Source organism: Colobus angolensis, unplaced genomic scaffold, assembly GCF_000951035.1.
Source record: "Colobus angolensis palliatus isolate OR3802 unplaced genomic scaffold, Cang.pa_1.0 Scaffold292, whole genome shotgun sequence".
Classification (NCBI taxonomy): domain Eukaryota; kingdom Metazoa; phylum Chordata; class Mammalia; order Primates; family Cercopithecidae; genus Colobus; species Colobus angolensis.
In genome coordinates this window covers 627,955-650,267 of record NW_012116177.1, presented here as the reverse complement: position 1 = coordinate 650,267, position 22,313 = coordinate 627,955, and the positions used below count along the sequence as shown (strand labels likewise).

Genomic DNA, 22,313 nt, shown 5'->3' with positions numbered 1-22,313 from the left:
GGATAGAAAAAATTAGGGTGAAGATGTTGGGGTAGTAGACATCAAAATGGAAGCCAAGCAAGCAGGTGAATTTATGAATCTGGAGTTTAGGTGGGTCGTTTGGACTGGAGACATAAAATTCTAAGTTGAGAGCATATAGATGGCATTTAAAGCTATGCAATGGATAAGATAACGAACAATGAGTCTAGACACAGATGACAAGAGGTCCTTGCTTAAACATTAAAAGTTAAGGGAGATGGGAGAGACCAAGGTGGAGTGGCTCATGAAGTTGGCAATACACCAGGGAAGTGTCGCATCCTGATATGCAGAGAGGAAGGCTTCAAAGAAGTAAAGAATTAGAGCACAATAAAGCTTCATTTTTATCATAAGTGGAATTTGACTTGCAATACTTGTCCTTATAGTCAATCAATTTTAATCTACACATTACAAACAGAATATATGTGGTTATATTTCTAAGAATGCGTTTTACAAAAAAGCTGTAGTTCTAAGGAGATTAATTGTCGAACTACTATCCTTAACTACTTGCATCTGTCAGAATATATGCACATGTAAATTATTGGTAAAAATGTGGGAAGAACACACAATACATTTTTGTACTTTTTTTTTTTTTGAGACAGAGTCTCCCTCTGTTGCCCAGGCTGAGTATAGTGGTGTGATCTCAGCTCACTGCAACCTTTGCCTCCTGGGTTCAAGCGATTCTCCTGCCTCAGCCTCCTGAATAGCTGGAATTACAAGCTTGTGCCGCCATGCCCGGCTAACTTTTATATGTTTGGTAGAGACGGGGTTTCACCATGTTAGCCAGGCTGGTCTTGAAATCCTGATGTCAAGTGATCCACCTGCCTCGGCCTCCCAAAGTACTGGGATTACAGGAGTGAGCTATCACGCCCAGGCTATCTTTGTACTCTTTTGAAGGTCATTGCTAATACCCTCTTTTAGAGAACAAGAGCACCTGCTTTTCTCTCTACAAGTTAGTGACAGTGGGAAAGCAGCACCCCACACAGCCTGCAGGGACACCTGGATTCAGATGTTTCAGCTCTAGGAAATGCCTCCGCACATTTATTTATTATATAAACAAGTGATCACTTGAGTCATGTCTCCACCTAATATGTAAGTGTAACATAATCTGTTAACCACTTTGTTAATAGTTAAATATAAAATGCCGAGATATCAACATGTTGCCTTTGTGAAAACTGGGTGATGGTCAGCAGTTCTTTCTTAAGAGGCACCAATCGGCAGCCAAGAAGAGTTCTAGGCTTGTGGACCCTGGACTCTGAGTCTTTCTTTCTCTCTCTAGGATGTTGCAGAAACCTAAGTGAAGTTATTCTAAGAGCCTTTCTGTCCTTGCTGCAAATCTTTGTGACCTTGCTCTCTCTGCTACCTGCAGGTTTCCCTCCTGGATACTTTCTTCTCTGCATTTCTGTAGTTACCGGCCCCCACTGCATTTTCTTTCTTATGCTGCTGCTGGACCTGCTGGTAGCTGATTTTCACCTGCAAATAGCTCTCTCCCAGGCCACTGCTACAGCCTTTCATGGAGTAGACCCCTTCTAGACTGCCAACATTCACACTAAAGGCTGCATCTGCAGCTCTGTAGTTCTTGGGAGTATTTCTATCTGAATGTCTTCATGGTGCCAGGGGCTCTTTATCTCCCTCAGATACTACTGTTTTAGAAGGTGGATTCCTGGTATGCTGCCCCTTGAAAGATCAGCCACCAAGTATAGAGACAAAAACCCCATACATAGGATGCTATCATATTCTCTTCTTTCATTACTACTTCATAACATCCTGTTCCTGTAACACTGAAACTTGGAAGCTGGCACCTGGCACCTTCTGATTTTAACCCATTTATAACACACTTTGTGTGAGCCAGAAAAGCTTGCTTGGAGAAGGGCTGAGAATGCATTAACGGACAGCTGCTGAAACAGAGGAAGTTAGAAAGGGCATCCAATGGTAAGCAATATGGAAAAAAAGATTTCATGTAGCACTAAGAGCCCAGGGTCCATAGGCATGTCTCTGCAACCCCCTCCCCACCACTGTTAGTTATGGCCCACCCTATCCTGTTTCACCAGACAGCCTTCTGAGACCACTTCTGTTCCTTTAGTACTACCAGATGACTGGATAACCAATCTGAATTCATACTAAGGTGATGGCTTATAAATAACAATTTTTTACATAAACAAGGGTCTTCTAGAGAACCATTGTACTAATTTAGATGAATTACTCAGAGTTTGGACCATTGCAGAAACAGATCTTTCTATATCTACTTAGCATAAGGAAGCCGTGGGTCCATGTGGATTACCACTTATTATCTTTGCCGTTAGTATTACACATCTCACCCTAAATCTCACCTCCTCAAAAAAGTCTTGCATGACTACCTATACTCACTCACTCACAACGGTGTCATTCTATTTCATTTATCTGCATCACATTTACCACTACTATTTCCAGTCTGTTTGTAAATTAACTTATATATTATTTCATGCATATTAATGTGTGAAGGCCTATATTGATTATTTCTCTCCATTAGAATATAAGTGTCATAAGAACAGGGACCTTGTTTGTCATTGCTGTATTCCCAGTACTTAGAATAATGCCTGCCATATGGGCTTTCAATATTTACTGAACGAGTGAATGAATGAAAAAGAAAAAGGGCCACTAGACTCTTTTTCACCATGGAAAATGGCCATTGCAAACTTTAACCTTCATTCCCCAGCCATATAAGTGGCTTAGAATTGTCTAAAAGACTTAGGAGTATCTCCTAACTGTCCACAAAAGAGGAAGTAAAACCTTAAAGTCAAGCCTCCCTTTGCTCTAAGGTCTATACAAATATTTATTTTGCTAGATCTACAACCTCTGGGTTTTTCAATATTTGATAGGTGGACAAACTACCTATAATAAGGCCACTGACACCCATAAGTCACTGCTGCTATCCTGATCTCATTATCTTAGAAAAGAGTGTTGGGAATCCAATGCTGTTTTAACAAAGATTCAGGTGAAGGGAAATAGTGGAATTCACTCAATTATTCCAAGGCTAAATTTTCAGCATAAGGTAAACCTGTACAATGGAAGCTCTGTGTAATGCTCAATAAATGCATTCTCCTGTCATTTTATAATATGCACATATCTGTGTCTCTCTTAAAGCAAAATCTACTTTAATTAAGCCCCAAACATTCTGGTTAAAGATGATAATCCTCTTGTACTATGAACTTGTGATAAGTATGTTTAACTTGCATTCATGTTTTAAAGACAGTGTTGCCTTTTGACACAGGCTTGCACGACAATATATGAAGCCTAGTATTTGTCTAAGCTTAGGTTCTGCTTAAATCCTCTTCTATGTCTAGTTGTTTGCAGCACTCACAGTGGCTTTTCTTTAAAGAATTCAGTGTTATTTCCTTGGACAGACACTGGTAACTTAGGGAAATATTTAGTCTTTATAATATTATCTTAATACAGTTCAATGAGAGGGAGCAGAATCTTGACTTTAATTCCATGTTTATATTCTTCTGCTGTTCCCAACAATGAAGGATATTGGACTCTGAGAACTACATGAGGATCATTAATAAAGGTAAAAAGATACTACAAGGATTAAAGGTTATAATTGGTTTGGAGCTAGAGTATTTCTTAACCCTAAAATGGAGATAAATCCAGATTTTGAAAAATCCTAAGGCCAGAGTACAAGGCGACCAATTGCAGTGCTCTTCACCTTTACAAGAGAAAAGTAGACTGTAACTCAGGAAGGTTGAACAACCTTCCCACCTTCTCACAGCTGGGAAACAGGTGAGCTGGACTTTGAACCCAGCTCTGCTGACTCAGGCCCCTTTGCACCCTGCCTGCCATTTCTTGCCAGCAGCCTCCCTGTGGAGACAACACGGTCACAGTGTCTGGACAGAAGAGCCAAAATGTGCACCACCAAAAGTCAATGCAGAGTTTTCCATTTTAAGTGTCTGAGCAGATAGTTGCACCACCGCTACAAGCAAACCCTAAGGGCTGAGCACATACCAATTGGCTTAGTGATGGGATCAAATGAAACATTAAGCAGATACTTATTTACTAGTATGCAGAGCCCTTATTTTGCCAAGAAAATCAGTCACTGTAGCTGGAAAATCAGGTATAAATGGTACATAATTCACTTCTTACTTTTACAGGGACAAGATTTTTTAAAAATGTTTCTTTTTGCTTTGTTTTCACATATTTTAATCAAGGTCAGTGTCTATAGCTTTGTTTCATTCATTTTAATTCTACCCTCCTAGCCTCTATTCCACTCTTCCCTCCCCACTGCCAACATCTCACACATTAGAGATCATTTAGGGCCATTGATTCCACCCTATCTGTGGCTGTCATTATCTGTGGCCCTCCTCTCCCCTGCTCTGACCCCAGGGAGGCCATCTGGATTCCCCTGGTGAGCCTCCCACCCCCACCTCCAGTAAGTGCTCAAGGCTCCATCCTCTGCCTATCCTGCCACATCTCTGGTTAAGGGTCCCACATCTGGCAGAAGCCCAAGTCCTCGAGGTTACCTCTGGACCTCCTGGAGAAGACAGCAGTTTTTTGAACTAACCAAATAATGTGAGGCAGCTAAGCTGAGGATGTAGACTTGCAAGAAGCCTCTGAGATCTAACCTGCTCCTTGCTCAGAGGATGAAATGAGGTCTAGAGAGTGTAATTGACCTGCCTGAGGAAACAGATAGACTAAAACAGAGATGAACTAGAATAGAGATCTCCTGTCTCTGATCACCACTCTCTTCACTATTCCATAAGGTACAAAAAAGTACTGTATTCATCTATTGAAAGGTGATCTGTACTGCCTCTATTTGAAAAAGCATTTGTGGCAGCTTTCAATGAAAGAGGAATGCATAATAATACAATTTAAACAGAGGTAAAAAAAAAAAAAAAGGCATTTATTTAAGGGAACAGATAGGCAGGTATCCTTTTTTTATTTTTATGTTTTGAGACAAGGTCTCTGTCTGTAACTCAGGTTGGAGCACAGTGGTATGACCACAGCTCACTGCAGCCTCCACCTCTTGGGCTAAAGCCATCTTCCCACCTCAGCCTCCAGAGTAGCTGGGACCACACGTTCATACAACCACTAGTCTGTGTGTGTGGGGGGTGTGGGTTTGTTGTTGTGGTTGTTGTTATTTTTGCAAAGTCGAGGTCTCACTTTGTTGCTAAGGCTGTCTTGAACTCCTAGGGTTCAATCAATCCTCATGCCTCAGCCTCCCAAAATGCTGGAATTGCAGGCATGAGCCACTGTGTCTGGCTAGAAGTTATCAGTATTAAAGAGGCCACCCAGGAGTACAATACTTAATTTAAACACTTAGATTGAGCTCCGAGTTTCCTGGAAGCCAAGCTGTAAATGAAAACACTGCATTTGGGAGGCTGAGACGGGTGGATCACTAGGTCAGGAGATTGAGACCATCCTGGCTAACATGGTGAAACCCCTTCTCTACTAAAAATATAAAAAAAAATTAGCCAGGCGTGGTGGTGGGCGTCTGTAGTCTCAGCTATTCAGGAGGCTGAGGCAGGAGAATGGCGTGAACTCAGGAGTCGGAGCTTGCAGTGAGTCGAGATTGCGCCATTGCACTCCAACCTGGGCGACAGAGCAAGACTCCGTCTCAAAATTTAGCTACTAAACAAAAACATTTGCAGTTTGTCACAAAATCCTGATCCAAATGTTAAACTTAAATGAAATTATCAGCTATATTATAATGTGCAGTGTCTCTGATAGCACCTTTATAAAAGGTATGGGACAATTCTTCATAGGTATAATGAATTGGTTTTAATTCAGCATTGTTTGGGCACCCAAAGAACTGGGGTCCAGGTATGTATATTTGTGGTAATGATGATTCAGAGATAGAGTTACAAGTCTTTAAAGCAGTCATTTTCAAATATTAATGTACAAATAATTTAACTGGGAAGATTTTTTCATGCAGATTCACTGCCCTTTCCCAACCCCCATCCCTAATTCTGATTTGGTATGTCTGAAATAAAGCCTAAGTATCTCTGATTCTGATGCAAGAGACTAGTGGAGCACATTTTGAGAAACACCAATCTAGAAGAACAAATTGTTTCTATGTCTCTTACCGTTGACCAGCCCCTTTGAATATAAATTTTCCCCACCTTGTTTTTAATAAGCAGCCAACAGCCTGAGATTAATGTTTCAGCAGAGATACAGGAAGTGCAAAGGCTCTGGGTTGTTGATTAAAAAACATTTTCCGTGCTTTACGTACCAGGCATATAGGGAGCAAAGGTAGTGTTTGCTTAATAAACTCAGACCCTTGAGGAGCAATGGGGAGGGTATGAACACAACCTGGAAGAGGTAGAAGAAAGGCCAGGCTGGGAACTCCAAAGCTAATCTTTTCTGCTTTGCCATTTTCCAAAGACCAGCCCTGTTTGGCTTCTATTGTGCACATTGGCATTTGTGCCCAGCCCTGCTATCTTTGCCCATTGTTCATGAGAAATCCTTGTTGGAAGTTCATTCTGAATCGGAGAGGTGGGGTTAAAGTGGTGATCCATAGTGGTGTATGGATTCCTAAGGATTCATGAGTGAATTTTCAGGGGCCCTGGGACCCCTGAAGTTATACACAAATATTTTGTGTGTATAGGCAGAAGTGTATTTTTGTGTGAAAAGAGGTTCCAATTAAGACTTTCATCAGATTTTCAAAGGGGTCATAAATGTTCCCAAAGAGTTGACAATCACTGGGCAGTCCTAGTTCAGCTCAGGGTGCATCAAGCTCCATGTTCCGGTCTGTGTGTTCCCAGAACATTCTAGCCTCAGGTCAGTTCATTGACAATCTCCTTGGTGGCAGTTGGGTCACTAAGTATCTCTTCCTCCCCAGCAGCCAGCCTCCCTGCCTAATCTGAGGATTATGCTAGCAAAGCTGTCAGGCTTAATTTCAGCAAATTGTTTTGGGTAATTAGTCCCTTTTAATTGCTCATGGAAATAGTAATGTTAGGTGACAAGATTATTATACGCTGCTCGTTAGTGGATTCTCAAGGGTCAAGAAAACACCACTGAGATTGCTATAACCTGTTCTTTTCTATCTTTGGCATTCCCCTTGAAATCCAGAAAAGACATTTAGTAAAGTCAGTTCCCACTCTGTAAAAAGTATAGAGCACTGGTTTCCTTTTATCCTTCTGCCAAAGTGAAGGATTAGAGCAGGACTTTCAACTTTTCTGTGTGACTGCCAGCCCATGTTAGGCTTCACAGGTTTGCTGATCATTAACTTGAAAAGCTGTGGGAAGTTTCTAGCTCTTCCATTTGCTAGTTTACCTGTACAGCCAAGTTGTTTTACAACCGACTGAGTTTTGAATAAATAGGGTCCTAGGTGATGAAATACTTGACGCAGCTCAAGTTGAATATTTTCATTGCTTTTCATGTCACTGAACAAGAGGGTCAGTCTGACCAATGGGTCAGTCTAACCGATAGGGCAGGATTGCCTAATGGTTCACCATGTGCTAGTTCAGGGGAGGAGTGGATGGAAGGTAGAGAACTCTTCTCATCAGTTTAGGAAGCTAGGAGTTGATTGGCTCTGACTAGCTGTGTAATACTGGGTCATTTGGTTGATTTTTCTAAGCCCTCACTTAATCATCTGTCAAAAGGGGACAAAAATAATACCTAGCTCAAGGAACAGCTGTAAAGGATTAAGTAATATCATAAATGCTTGGCATGTAGCAATAACATATCAAACAAAAAAGATATACATGGATTGGAGAAATGTGGAGAAACACATGGAGAAAATATTTCTAAACTGATACATCTGATAAAAGGTGATATAAAGAATATGTAAGGAACTCAATAGCAAGAAAACAAATTAAGAAATGGGCAAAGGATCTGAATAGTTTCTAAAAGAAGACATACAAAAGGCCAACAGATATATTAAAAAACAAAACAAAACAAAAAAAATGCTCAACCTCACTAGTCATCAGGGAAATGCAAATTAAAAAACCATGGTGAGGTGTCACTTCACACCTGCTAGAAGGGCCATAATCAAAAAAGACGAAAGATTAAAAGTGTTGGCAGGATGTGGAGAAAAGAGAACCCTTGAATACTGTTGATGGGAATGTAAATTAGTACATCAATTATGAAAAACAGTATGATGGTTCTTCAAAAAACTAAGAATTCCCATATGAGCTAGCAATCCCACCTTGAGTACATATCTGAAGGAACTGGTATCAGTGTGCTGTAAAGCGACACCTGTTCTCCCATGTTTGTTGCAGCATTATTCGCAATAGCCAAGATACAGAATCAACCAAGTGTCCATCAACAGATGAATAGATTTTTAAAATGTGGTATATATACATGATGGAATAGTATTTAGCCTTTAAAAAGAAGGAAACTCTCTCATTTGCAACAACATGGATGAATTTGGAGGTCATTTTGTTAAGTGAAATAAGCCAGGCACAGATAGACAAATACTATATGATTTTATTTATATGTGGAATCTAGAAAAATCAAACTCATAGAAATAGAGAGTAGAATGGTGGTTACCAGAGTATAGGGGGATGGGGAATGGGGAGAAACTGGTCAAAGGGTGCAAAATTTCAGTTACAAGGAGGATTAAGCTTGAGAGCTCTATTGCATAGCATAGTGACGAGAGTTCGTAATAATGTATATTGAAAAATCTCTAAGAGAGTAGATTTTAATTGTTTTCACCACAAAAATGCAAATATAAGAGATGATAGATATGTGAATTAGGCTAATTTAACCATTTCACAATGTACACATATATGAAATCATCACATTGTACCTCATAATTATATACAGTTACTATAGTTACTATAGTAAATATATATATATACTATAATACAGTTACTATTTGTCTTTTAAAAATAAAGTAAGATAGCATGTACTCTTATAATTACAGTATACTACTTCTTCCCAAATCTAGATCTTATAAAGAAGTCTGAAGTAGCAGAGAGGTCAAAGAAATAAACATTACCCTCATGCCCAACTCTCTCCATGCCTTCCAAGTTTGTTAATATAGACACATCTAATCAAATCACATATGCACCGAAATCCTTTTTAAAATGATGCAGATTCAGATGGAGATTATCACACTGTTAGCAATTCAAAGTGGCTAACACTGATTTCAATGTGAGTAACCACATTCCTTGAAATCAAAGATTTGATGTGAAACTGACAATAAAGAATTCATATGGAACTCAATTTTTCTCGCTGATGAAACCAAAGACATTGCCCTTGTGACAACTTTTCAAAAATGAGTTTCAATTTTTAAAAAAGACTTTTGTTCTTTTTTCTCCAGTTTCTTATCATAAGATTTCATTCTCATTCTTTAGAAATCAAATGCTAATATATTTGCTCTTTCATGGTGCTGCTGCTTACATTTAAGCATTTCATATCATGTTTTTTCTCTCAAATTTCATGAGGACCAGTATTCACCTTTATTGGTATTTCCTGAGGTCAGCATTCTATATCTCTTCTGTATTTACTTTTCTCTTCAGCTAGGGCTTCAATGCAGCAGGTAAACTCAACCATTGCACCAAGGAGTAAAATGTCACCTTGGGAATAATGGCTAGTTCTCTAGTTATATCCTCCAGTAAGAAGACCCTTCTCTAAGAACTGGAAATAGGATAGAAAACTGGAGATGGCATGTCTCAGATTGCAAAGCTTTCTCCTTTATCTTGAATATGATGCTTTCCTGAGCCTTAATCTAGTCAACTGTGGAGGAAAAGAGGAAGGAGGAGTGTTTGCAACAATTTCAGTTAACTTATTTAAATAAAGTGTTTGGTGGGATTCCACAAAAATATGAGTTATATTGAAGACCAGAAGTTTCAGTAGGTTGCGTCTACATTACAAAAAAGGAATACACAAAGTACATGTGCTATGGATGCTGGCGTGTTTGACTAATGCTTCTATAGAGAAGATGAACCCATTGATTCCAGCAGTTTTGCTAATTGCTCTTCTAGCTGCTGTGGTCTGTGTGACACTTCTCGACAGACTTCACTGTGATCAGATCAACTTGCCTCATGATGTCCTTGTGGAGTACCAGCAACGGCCTCAGCTCCTAATCTCCAACTTCATCAGACGGCGGCTTGGACTTTGTGACTAGACGTCCTAACAGGGCAGCCCAACCCTCCCCTGCAAGTTTGTAGCTCAAGTTGTAATGTGAAAGTCATATTTTATTTGTGGCATTTTTATATAGTTCTCATCCACATGGTAAAATCATAATGGAAAGACTTTATGAAATCCTTCCTCTTAAAAAGGAATTTATTGTAAAAGAATTTAATACACTAAATTAAATTCAAATTTCATTTTATAATAAGTTAACTAAATCAGTCTAATAATTAAAATTTTAAAACTCCTGGATTATGACATTTGGAGTTTCATATGCAGCATTAATTAAGCTCACATCAAAATAGACCAGCCATTTGCAGATACAGTTACCAGTCACTCTGTTTCTGAAACCAATCCAGAAATTCATGTTAGAACATTGTCAGGCACTTCTAGGTATTGGACAAGTGACAGAAACCGATTATCCACGCTAAAAATATTTACAGAAAAAAGTGTCAATGAAATGTAGGTCTATATGGAAAAGTTATCATTAGGAAAATATGGTCATACTGCTTTTTTACCCCTGCACAATTTCAATGCACCACAGAATCGGATTGAAGATTGACATATGCCTGTTTGTGTTTTGTCTTGGAATATAACAACTCTGGATTACATTTGCCTTTCAACTGAAAATTCTCAGTAATGCAAAGAAAGGCCTTCCTTTTTCTTCAGAATCACAAGTGACTAAATTGCCTTCTAGCCACTTTTTTCTTGTAAAAAATGTGTTTTGAGGAGGCTGTATTTTTTATTCCATTTCAATGTGAACCAAATAGGCTGAGAAATTCGTAGCAATTGAATTAAGACTTGAGTTCAAGATGTTAAAGGAATCCTTTTGTGTGACTTGTCTAGACCGGCCTATTGCCCTACCCGTTTGATCCTCTGGGAGCCATGGTGCTCCTCCCGGCTGCACATGCTGTCTATGAACTGATTGCATCTTGGGTTCTTCTCAATTTGACATACTTGGGAGTTGGAATGACTGGATGCGGGATGGTGGAGGATGACTGGCACACTTGTATAGTATGTAATGTGGTGTACATATATTTATATGGCTGTGGCTCAAATAAAGTTTAATTCCAACACAGTACAGATTATTTGGTTCCTGGAGCCGTTGTCACATGTGAGCAAATGGAGGCTTGGAGCAGGAAAGAGGTCCTGGCTGGTTGAGTCTGAACTGGCCTGCTCCTGTGTGGGGAATGGCTTTCTCTTTTAAGCAACAACAATAAACAAGAGGTGTTTATCGTCACCAATAAGCAATCCACCAAGAGGTACATTGGTTTGTGAACTTCTTTTTGGCACTAGAGACACTTTAAGTGCTGTTTTTTAGGGTATCCCAATAATTGACCATCAAATTCAAAGATCAGAGCTAAAAGCAAGCTAGAATAGTATTGCCATCATTTTCTGATGGGATTTTTACTTTGTTTCATATTTTTTTAGACCATGTAGTGGAAGCCACCTCAGAGAGCCTTCAGTTTGAACTTTTATCTGTCTGCTCCTGCTCAATTTTTTTTTTTTTTTTTTTTTTTTTAATACAGGGAGGAGGAGAGGCTATGAGAGGGAGAAGAATGAAATAATTACAGTTAATCTTCTCAACTCCTGCGAGGTGTGCGTGTGCACAGGTGTGCACATGCGTGCATTTGTGTCTGTGTCTTCCTCCCTGGTATTTCCTAGCTCAGTAAACCATATCGCTTGCACAAGCTAGAAACCTGGGAAATCCCTGTGATGATTCTTTCTCCTTAATTCTCACAGCCAATCACTAAGTCGTGTTAATTGATCCTCCTAAATATTTCCCCAGTCTGTTCATTTCCTTCCATCTTTTTGGCACCCAACCTAGTCCAGGTCACCATGATCTCTCCTCCAGATCACTGAGGAAGCCTTGCTCCTGATCAGCCTGCCTCCATTCCTGAAGTTTGATTGGGTTGTTTTCCTGCTTCAAGGCCTTCACACTGGTCTTAGAATGAAGACCAAAGCCCTCTGCACAGCGTAGGCATTCCCGACCGGACCCAGCTTGGTAGCCCAGCTCACCTTGCCCACTTCTTCCCCTTGTGTCTGCCCTCCAGGCACATCATCCTTGGTTCTTCAGTCTTACCCAGGGCACAAATTCACAAAGGCACAGTCCCTTGGGAAGGACTGCCTACAGATCCATCCAATGGGAGTGCTTGGCTGTGAGGACAAGTGGGACTGAAATCCACCCTGTCCAGCTAGCTGTGTGGCCTGGACAGGGTGAATCTCAGAACACCCTGAGCCACATTGACTGAGAGGGGCCTTTTCCCGATTTATACAATGGTGTTATATGGGATGATGGGAACTCTTAGTGCCAACGTCCCTTCCCATTTCAGAGCCTTTTGCTGTCTACTCTCCCTGAAGGGCCCTCACTTAACTCATGCTCATGGTTTCAATCTCAACTGAAGGAAGATCCCTTCCTTCAGAAAGTCTTTCTAATCCTCAAACCGGATTCCTCCCATGGTCACCCGTAGGCCCCCTCCACAGCCTCCTCGACTGTTTCTTCAAAGTACACAGCTTGCAACTGTGTCATGATTGGGGTCATTATTTAACTAATGCCTACTGTCTAGACTATAAGGTTCTGGAGAACAAAGACTGCACGTATTTTATTTGTGTCTATCGCTCCAAGCATCTAAAACAATACAAGACACACGCTAGGCACTCAATAAATACTTGTCAAGTGAAGAATGAATCTTTTTCATAGCATTTCCCTTGTAAACTCTCACTATAATTTCATAGTCTTTGCAAGACTCATACTTTCCTTATTCAGTCCTGGTCAGTACAGCTCTCCCTGGCTGTTCCTCCCCTTACATCTCACACTGTTGGGAGGAAAGTCCTCTGTACCATCAGCGTACCTCTGTGGCAGTGTCTAGAACCTCTTGTTTCCTCATATGCACATGGCTTTCCCTTCTGTCAAAACCAAGCCCCAAATTCACCTCCTTTGGGGAGGTCTCCAAGTTCAATTTTCCCTCAAGTCATCACTTCTTCCCTCCTTCCTTTAGAACTAGATTTGCACTGGGAAGACAGGAATTCGTTCTCATGCAGATGCTGTGTTGAGAACATTTATCCTTTTTTCATGTTCCTGAGCTGTCTTCATTTCCTTTGTACTCTTAGCGTGTGTTGTCCTCTACAGGTATCTTCTGACTGCTTACCTATGCATATTCTCGGTCTGGGCACCGGCTTTTTACTTCACCTGCAACACGCTTCTCTACTCATTCACTCTTACCCTCTTTGAACACTCTTCAAGAAGCAGATTGGCCTGCAAAAACCCTCTTCTGGTCATTTCTATGTATGTTTGTGTGCATTTTTTGTATTTTTTTTCCTTTTTTCATTCATTCATTATAAGCATATATTCCTCCTTCTTCCCCAGTAGAATCTGAGACAGCTTATAAGGTTGAATAATAGCACGTCAAGATAGTATAAGTTAGAACTAAGTGGGAAAGAAAAGGAAAAGCAAAGGGAAGGGGCATCAACTGGTACAAGTCTGAAGCTTGTGCTCCTGTGCATTCCAGAGAGTCTGTGCCTCAGCAGAACTTGGGCCCTGAATTGGCTTGGGGCCAACTAGCGGTTGCCTCATAAAGAGAACAAATTTACAGCATCTCTAAAATAAAAATGCAAACTAATGATCAGGAGAAGAACAACTAGTCCTGATTCTAAGAGGCCACAGTGTGTAGAGATGAGTGTGGATCCCAGACTGCCTGGGTGTGGAGTTGGGGGATGAGCCCAAGTTGGGGGTCAGTGTGTTCACTCCAGGACACCGCCCTGAGGTTCTCAACACGGGTGCATACTAGGATCACCAGGGAAGCCTTTTGAAAACGCTGTGCAGAGGTCCACCTCGGACCCATTGAACAAGAATCTCTGGGAGTGGGACTGGGAAGCTCTATTTTTTATTTTGCAGCCTAAGTTGAGATTTACCAATTTAGAAGAGTGGACAGTCTGTGACTCTGGCCCGTGCTGTTCCAGCTGAACTTCTAAAACTCTTTAGGCCTTGTCTCCACTGGAATAGTTATATAAAGATCAAGTTCTTTTACTTGACTCACTCCTCGATGCTAGCAACAGTATCTTATTCATTTTATATCCCAGCAACTTCCACAGTGCCTGGCACATAGTAACGCTGAAAGGATTTTACACACACACACACACACACACACACACGTTTACAATTTATATAACAGGTGATATATTAAAAATTACATATAATTATGACATAATTATATACTATACATTATATATTAATAAAATAATATATACCTCATTCAATCTTACTATGCATGTATATATGTTTCTGTTTTGTTTTGTTTTGTTGAGATGGAGGCTCACTCTGTCGCCTAAGCTGGAGTGCAGTGGCGCAATCTTGGCTCACTGCAAGCTCCACCTCCCAGGTTCATGCCATTCTCCTGCCTCAGCCTCCTGAGTAGCTGGGACTACAGGTGCCCGTCACCACGCCCGGCAAATTTTTTGTATTTTTGGTAGAGATGGGGTTTCACCATGTTAGCCAGGATGGTCTCGATATCCTGACCTAGTGATTCACCCACCTTGGCCTCCCAAAGTGCTGGGATTACAGGCGTGAGCCACCGCACCCGGCCACATGTGTACATAAATATATTCATACATATACACAGGTACACACACATATTTGTTGGTGTGTATAAAATTATATACAAAAACATACAAAAAACTAAACTCCAGTGAAAGATGAAACAAAAATGAACAAAATCACAAAAATAAATAACAAAAAATAGCTGACTACCTCTCAGGGTAATTTTATCCAAACGTTATCACCTGAACAAGTCTTCAGATCGACATGTATATATTAGTCAATGTAATTTGCTTTTGTATTCCATTTTCATTCCCAAACATCAGCACAGGAAACAGTTAAGTTTAATCATTGCTTAGAAAAACTCAATCTGTAATCCAAAGTACACAAAATAACGTTTCTGACTTATTTTTATCAGCTATAGAATGTTATCTAGTGGTTTGCATCCTGTAGAGGCTTCATAAGGGATGTAAACTATCAACTTCAGGAATATAACAGTTTGAATTTTATTTATTCCTTTTACAAACACAGTTCTTAACATTTGGGATTCATTTTGGAGAACCTTGATAAAATCTATGAACCTGATCTTCCGGAAAACACACATTCATACATATGCCCCCAAATCTGCATATAATTTCATGGGTTTGTGCACCTTCCTCAGGCCAGGTTGTGGCAGGACACCTGTGTCCTCTACCAAAGGCCACAACTCATGTGGGTGGCTCTTGCCACACTGCTGTCCTCCCTGGGTTCTGGTAATTGCCCCACTTCCCCCTTCTCGGATCACAGCTGGTAACAGTTGTTTCCAGCCGCATCATCCCTTGTTGCTCCCTAAATCCTGCCCACCCCTTGTAAACAGTCCCTTCAGTAAGTTCTCTCAGTTCCCTGTTTAATTATGCCATCTGGTTCCTGCTGAGACTCAGTAATACAACCTCCAAAATACATCTGGGGACCTAAACCATTTTGAAAATCACTGACTTAAGGAACTGAAGTCATTCTATATGAAGATCTTTCAATTATACATTTTTTAAAATTGCAAAACAGAAGCTAATTCTTTTTTTAACTGGTAAAATACTTTTAAAAATATAATCTTCTGTACAAGAATGCATTCTTTTATTTAGAGATTCTCACGAACTCTCCAGGGCCTGCAGCTTGAGAAACATGGTGCTCAACTTATTTTCCTGGCTGGCTGCTGGGCATCACATGTATGATAGAATTGAAAATTTGAGTAAAAGACAGATTAATGGCCTCTATTGTTTGCCTCCAAGCTACAAGTCCTGTCATCCCGTCATGGAAGGAAATTAAAATTGTCTGATACATACTGAGTTCCATAAAGCCACACTGTTCCTCTCCAGGATCCTGTGTGCCTCTAGATGTCTATACCATAAATAGATTTTTTTTTTTTTTGAGGATTTGATCAACAATCTTCACCTCAGGGTTGGAGCTATGTAAATTAATCTTTAATTGTTAAGATCTCCCTTTGTTCCTTTTAAAAATAAATGAATTATACATGTCTTTTCTTTCCCAGTCCTCCAGGACTTTCTCCATCTTTTAATGATCCTAAAACTATAGCCAGTGACTCTGCAAACCACTGTCTCCTAAAATGAATAACTGGAAAAACTTACCGTTTGCAATCTGCTTCATTATTCACTTCTCAATGATTTTCTCAATTTCTGATTTGTTTTTTCACTCCTCCCAAACAGAAGTCATTCAATCTAGAATCAATGTAACATTCGTTTTTCTAAAAAACTGAGCATAGCAGTTTTCACTTGAGAACAAAAGCTATTAAACCACTTTTCCCCCTTGAAGCATTAAGCCTGATTTAAATATTATTTTTATTAGTATAAAGTAGTTTAGAAATTCATTAGGCAAATAACCTAGACCAGTATATTTTGCACAGGACTGGCCTAGAATTACCCTACCAAAAAATAGTAATTTAAGGTTGTGTCTATTTTTCTAAATTTCTAATATTTCTTGGAAAAGCTATTCCATCTATTGTAGCTTAATTGTTAACACTGTGGAGCACTGTGGATGTTCCAGGGTTACAGACATTATCTGAGTCATTGGATTTTGCCCATTCCTTGTTAAAACAGGAAGATGGATCTTTAAAAATCTAGATGCTTTTCATATCCAAATCAACTTTTTTCATTTGAGATCAAGTTTGTACATTTCCTACCAGCATTCCAACCAACAAAAACCAATGAGGAGATGAAATAAAATGTCACCCAGGTTCCACTTACTCTAGGTAAATGATCAGCAGTGACCATGAGTCCTCTACTCAGATCTGTTTCCTACACTTCATGGTCCTACCTTCAGCGCTATCTTCTTCCTTCCACTAGGACCCCAGAGGACTCACCTCTTAAAGAGCCAGTCCCACAGTTGGTTTAAGGCTGCAATGCTATGAACTCGCTCCAAGTAAACAAGCAAATGACAGAACAAATATATTTATTAAGAATCTACTTTCTGTAAGTCACAAGGCTAGGTGTTATGAGAGAACAAGATGCAGCCAGCTCTTTTAAGCAATTTGCAACCTAATAAGTTCAAGGCACTAAGACAAATGTGTGAATGACTAGGACTCAAAGGATAATCTGATAGACGCCAAAAAGGAGGTAGAAATACAAGTGTTTTGAGAGGTTAAACCAAGAAAATGATACTACGGAGCTAAGAGGGTTTGAAAGGGTTTTTGGCTAAGGTGGATATTCAAAATGAGCTTTACTTAAGGGTATTTTGATAGAGGTTCTAGGGGAGGTGTTGTCACTAAAAGGAAAAGCATTAAGAAAAATGAGGAAAATACAGGACATATGACTAGAATGGTGAAGATTCCTGGTTGGCTGAATCTGGAAATGTATTTTGGGAGTCTATTAGGTAGGGTCCTAAAAGTCAGGTTAAGAAGATTGGACTGTATTGGCCAGGCAATGGGAAGTTGTTAAAAAGTGTAAAAGTGCTGGTTCTTTTTCAGATTAAGATCACTAACAAGAACACCTGGATGTAGATGACACTACTTGACCGGCTACATTTCACAATTTCCAAAGTGGTGGTGGGTGATCGGGGGAGATAGATTAAAGATAAGATGAGGCCTCCAAAGACACGATTTGCTTGTCAGATTAGTCAGTTCCCTTACTTGTGAAGGTCAGTGGCTTCAAATTTTTACCTAAAAAGTCAAGCCGCTTACATATTTCAGAATAAAAATTGCCTTTTCATGTGAAAGATCATGTGCTTCCAAAATCTTCTTATGTTAAAAGGCTAAGAAGAGTTCAAATATGACAAAGCCTGAGCAGAGGCTGTGGAAGACAGTGGCACTGAAATGACTGATGAGTGAGAGATGTCAGTGATGATCTCAGCATCTATGCAGATAAAACTTTTTACGGTTTTGTGGCTAATAAAAAATTAGCTTTTCCAAAAAAAGTATAAAATTTAATTCATTAAAAAGTAAAGTCTCAGTGAAATTTTGATACATGCTACAACATGGATAAACCTCAGGATATTATGCTAAATGAAATACTACACACATACAGATAAATACTGTGCGATTTTACTTATATGAGGTACTTAGACAAATTCACAGAGAAAGAAAGTAGGATACTAGTTATCAGGGGCTGAGAAAAAGAGGAAGTGGGATTCATTGTTTTATGAGCACAGAGTTTCATTTTGGGATGATGAAAAAGTTCTGAAGATGGATAATGGTGATAGTTGCACAGTAACGTGAATGTACTTAATGCTACTGAATTGTACATGCAAAAGGGTTAAAATGATAAATGTTATGTAAGTTCCACTATTATAAAAATGTAAAGGCTTAGTGAGATCTATTTTGTGTTTTTTTAATTCCAAATTCTAATTTACTCATTTCATTAATTTACTCATTGCTGATACTCATGCCTGCAGGTTGCTATTTCTATGTGGGCTTCTCTGATCTACAGGACTAGTTAAATGGCTTTAACAAGGTTCTGTGGTGAGTGATGAGTCACAGCAAAGGAGTTGAGTGTCGTAATTGCTACCAGCAGGGAGACCGTGTAGCCTGATGTTCTTATCTCCAATATAAGACTGTATCTGCCAAGAAGTCCTAAATCTTTGAATCAGGCAGTTCAGGCATTCTTGCTCAAGATAGCATAGCTGACTGAAGTTATTTTTTAAAGCAATTTATCAGACTCAGGAATGCAGTGAGAAGATATGACTGACACATCAATGGCTATCAGAAAGAATGATTAAATCTAAAATACTAGAGAGAAGAGAAGAAGGTAGACACACCAGGGAATATTTCTACAGGATCGAAGTCTGTGAGTTTAAAATGGAATTTTCCTGCATCAATCCAATAGGCATTACCCTGGGTATAAACACTCTGGTGTCTCATTAACAAAAGAACAACTAATAAGGTAATTTATCTTTTCAGGTTGTCATAGCATACATGGGACTCTGTGGGATCAAAATATGTTGCTAGAGAAAGAAATGAATTATCATGAAGTGGAGGGAAATAATAAGAAAAAATGAAAGGAAATATTGAGAGGGAAGGGAGACTAGTTAGCAAGGAGGACAGTTGTGGAAGGATATTATGAGAAGTTTACTGGGGGTTCTGCAAGAAGGAGAGCTATTATACCCCAAAGCATCAAGAACACCTACAAAGCCTGCATGAAATATTTTGGGAAGAGAATCAAAACATGCTAGAAAAAAAGAGAAAACTTAAAGCCAGGTTTGTGACCTGAGCTTACAGCTGATACCAAACATGAAGGCTAAGGTTTAAAGCTCATGTAGACATGAAGCCTCATGTCAGGTGAGGTGGATATTGAAATTAAGACCCAGCTGAAGAAATCTTCCCACCTACACAGGAGATTCTAGTGAATCTAGTTTGTCTCTGTTTAACAAGGCAATGGGAAAGAACATACAATTCCCTAAGAAAGTCAAACTCCATGTCTGAGTCTGGCTTAAAATTTGAATTTATGTTTCAGGAACTCCCATTTTAAAAGATATACAGAAAATTGGGTCATGGAACAGAGATGCCCCTGGTACTTCTAGCATAATAAATGCAAAACCACCTGGGGAAGCAGACACACCCAGGTGACACAAGATTCTCACAAAATAGCCAGCCTTATTGAAGATAAGCTCATGATAGAAAGTCACAGAATAAGCGAGTAACAATATTTGTGTGAGGCACAGTCAACAGGAGAATTAGACCCAAGAATGTGACTAGAATTGGGCCTTAGAAAGCAACTGCCATAGAATCGCTTTGAAATCTCAAAGCTATACCAGAAGTAATTAAAACACAAGAATAAGAAATGTGAAAAGACATGTGAGGATCATGGCGGATGGGAGGCAGGACTAGATTGCAGCTCCATCTCTGACAGAACTGTGTGTGGAGGCTTGCATCATGAATTTTTGCTCCACAACGGCTGCGGGAATAAATCAGGAAACTTGAGAGGACCCACAGACCCCCTGAAGAAAGCAGATTGCTCCTGCAGGGTCCGGGAGACAACCCAAATACTCTGAGTGCCCAAACTGGAAGTGGGAAAGGGAGACTGTCCACCCCAAAACACACCTCCTTCCTGGGGAAACTGAAGGCCTAGGTTATGGGAGAAGATTTTGACCTTACCTGGAGCTGAGTCAATTTAGAAAGCCGAGTGAAATACAGAGGTAGAGGAAGCAGTGGGAAAAGCCCTGGGAGCTCGCTGGGTCCCCTGGCAAGCTGTTTTTGCCTGGCCTCACAGGAGCGCTTTGGAAGGATAGCCAAAGGTGCTGGGAAAACGCCACAAGGAGAAGGAAATCTCCAGCTGAATTTTGTAACAATTTGAACTAAGGGAGATGCCTCCTGGCCAGAACTTGGGGGAGGCCGTCAATCTGATGTGCTGACTCCACAGGTGGGGGAAGAAGGAAAGCCATATTTGCTTCTGCAGCTGGGAGGCAGGTAGCCTGGGGCAAGTTCTCAGCCCAGGTAGCTGAAGACAAAAGTCATATACTCTTGGAGTTCTGAGGCCCTGCCCACCACCTGTTCCTCCCCATACTATCACAGCTGATGCTCTCTGGAAAGCACTACATCCTGGCCAGAGGCCAAACAGCACAAAAATAGTGCATTTAACCACTGAAGCCAAGAACCCTCACAGAGTCCATTTCACCCCTCTGCCACCTCCACTGGAACAGGTTGTTAGATATGAGTTCTAAATTTCTTTTCAAAGAATCAATATGTCAGTATGTTCAATTCTTTACCATCTACTTTTAAACTTAACTTCCTCATAAAGCAAACTTTTTTGATTACCTGCTCCACCCTGACTTATTTCAATCACCTGCTCCACCCTGACTCATTCTGATTACCTGCTCTGTCATAACCATTTTTCCCGCCAAAAACACTCACCGCCGCCCCCCCCACCCCGCCGCACCTTTACTCTTTTTAAATTAGGTAATCGGAATTTAGTTTAGCCTGTGCAGTCTAACCCTAGCCAATAGGGGAATGACACAGCAGCATGGGCCACCTGCATCAGGGATACGAACCCTTTCCCCTCCCTTGTCCAAGTGTGTGCTCACCATTGCTTCATCTGTAAGGGCGCACCCTTCTATAGAAGTACCTTGCCTTGCTGAGAATTGAAAAGAAAATTTTATATTCGAGTGCTATTTCTTTTGCAGCACCAAAACTTTATATATAACAAGGTGCTGGTATCCACGGCTGAGAGACCCAGGCAGTTCACATCACAGGACTCAGCAGACAACCCCCAGTACCAGCCAGGTAGTGGTAGACTTACTAGATGGCTAGATCCAAAAGAGAGATAACAATCACTACAGCTTGGTGCTCAGGAAGCCACATCAATAGGAAAAAGGGGAGAGTACTATATCAAGGCAACACCCCATGGGACAAAATAATCTGAACAACAGCCTTCAGCCCTAGGCCTTCCCTCTGACAGAGCCTACTCAAATGAGAAAGAACCAGAAAACCAACTCTGGTAATATGACAAAATAAGGCTCTTTACCACTTGCCAAAAAATTATACTAGCTCACCAGCAATGGGCCCAAACCAAGAAGAAATCCCTGATTTACCTGAAGAAGAATTCAGGAGGTTAGTTATTAAGCTAATCAGAAAGGCACCAGAGAAAGACAAAGCCCAGTGTAAGGAAATCCAAAAAATGATCCAAGAAGTGAAGGAAGAAATATTCAAGGAAATATATAGTATAAATAAAAAACAATCAAAACTTCAGGAAACAATGGACACACAGAAATGCAAAACGCTCTGGCAAGTCTCAGCAATAGAACTGAACAAGTAGAAGAAAGAACTTCAGAGCTCAAAGACAAGGTCTTCGAATTAACCCAATCCAACAAAGACAAAGAAAAAAGAATAAGAAAATATGAACAAAGCCTCCAAGAAGTCTGGGATTATGTTAAATGACCAAACTTAAGAATAGTTGGTGCTCCTGAGGAAGAAGAGAATTCTAAAAGTATGGAAACCATATTTGGGAGAATCATCGGGGAAAATTTCCCTGGCCTTGTGAGAGACCTAGACAACCAAATACAAGAAGTACAAAGAACACCTGGGAAATTCATCGCAAAAAGATCACCTAGGCATAGTCATCAGGTTATCTAAAGTTAAGGTGAAGGAAAGAATCTTAAGAGTTGTGAAACAGAAGCACCAAGTAACCTGTAAAGGAAAACCTATCAGATTAACAGCAGATGTCTTGCAGAAACCCTACAAGCTAGAAGGGATTGGGGCCCTATCTTCAGCCTCTTCAAAACAGTTATCAGC

General features: G+C 40.2%; 1 protein-coding gene across 1 annotated transcript in view; it reads left to right on the top strand.

Annotated features, from left to right (window-relative positions):
• Nucleotides 1-10,063, top strand: part of UPP2 (uridine phosphorylase 2) — a 30,464-nt gene extending 20,401 nt beyond the window's left edge. Inside the window, 1 exon segment of the mRNA XM_011949188.1 lies at nt 9,921-10,063. Coding sequence (XP_011804578.1) covers nt 9,921-10,063 — 143 coding nt within the window.
• The last annotated feature ends 12,250 nt before the right edge of the window (nt 10,064-22,313 follow it).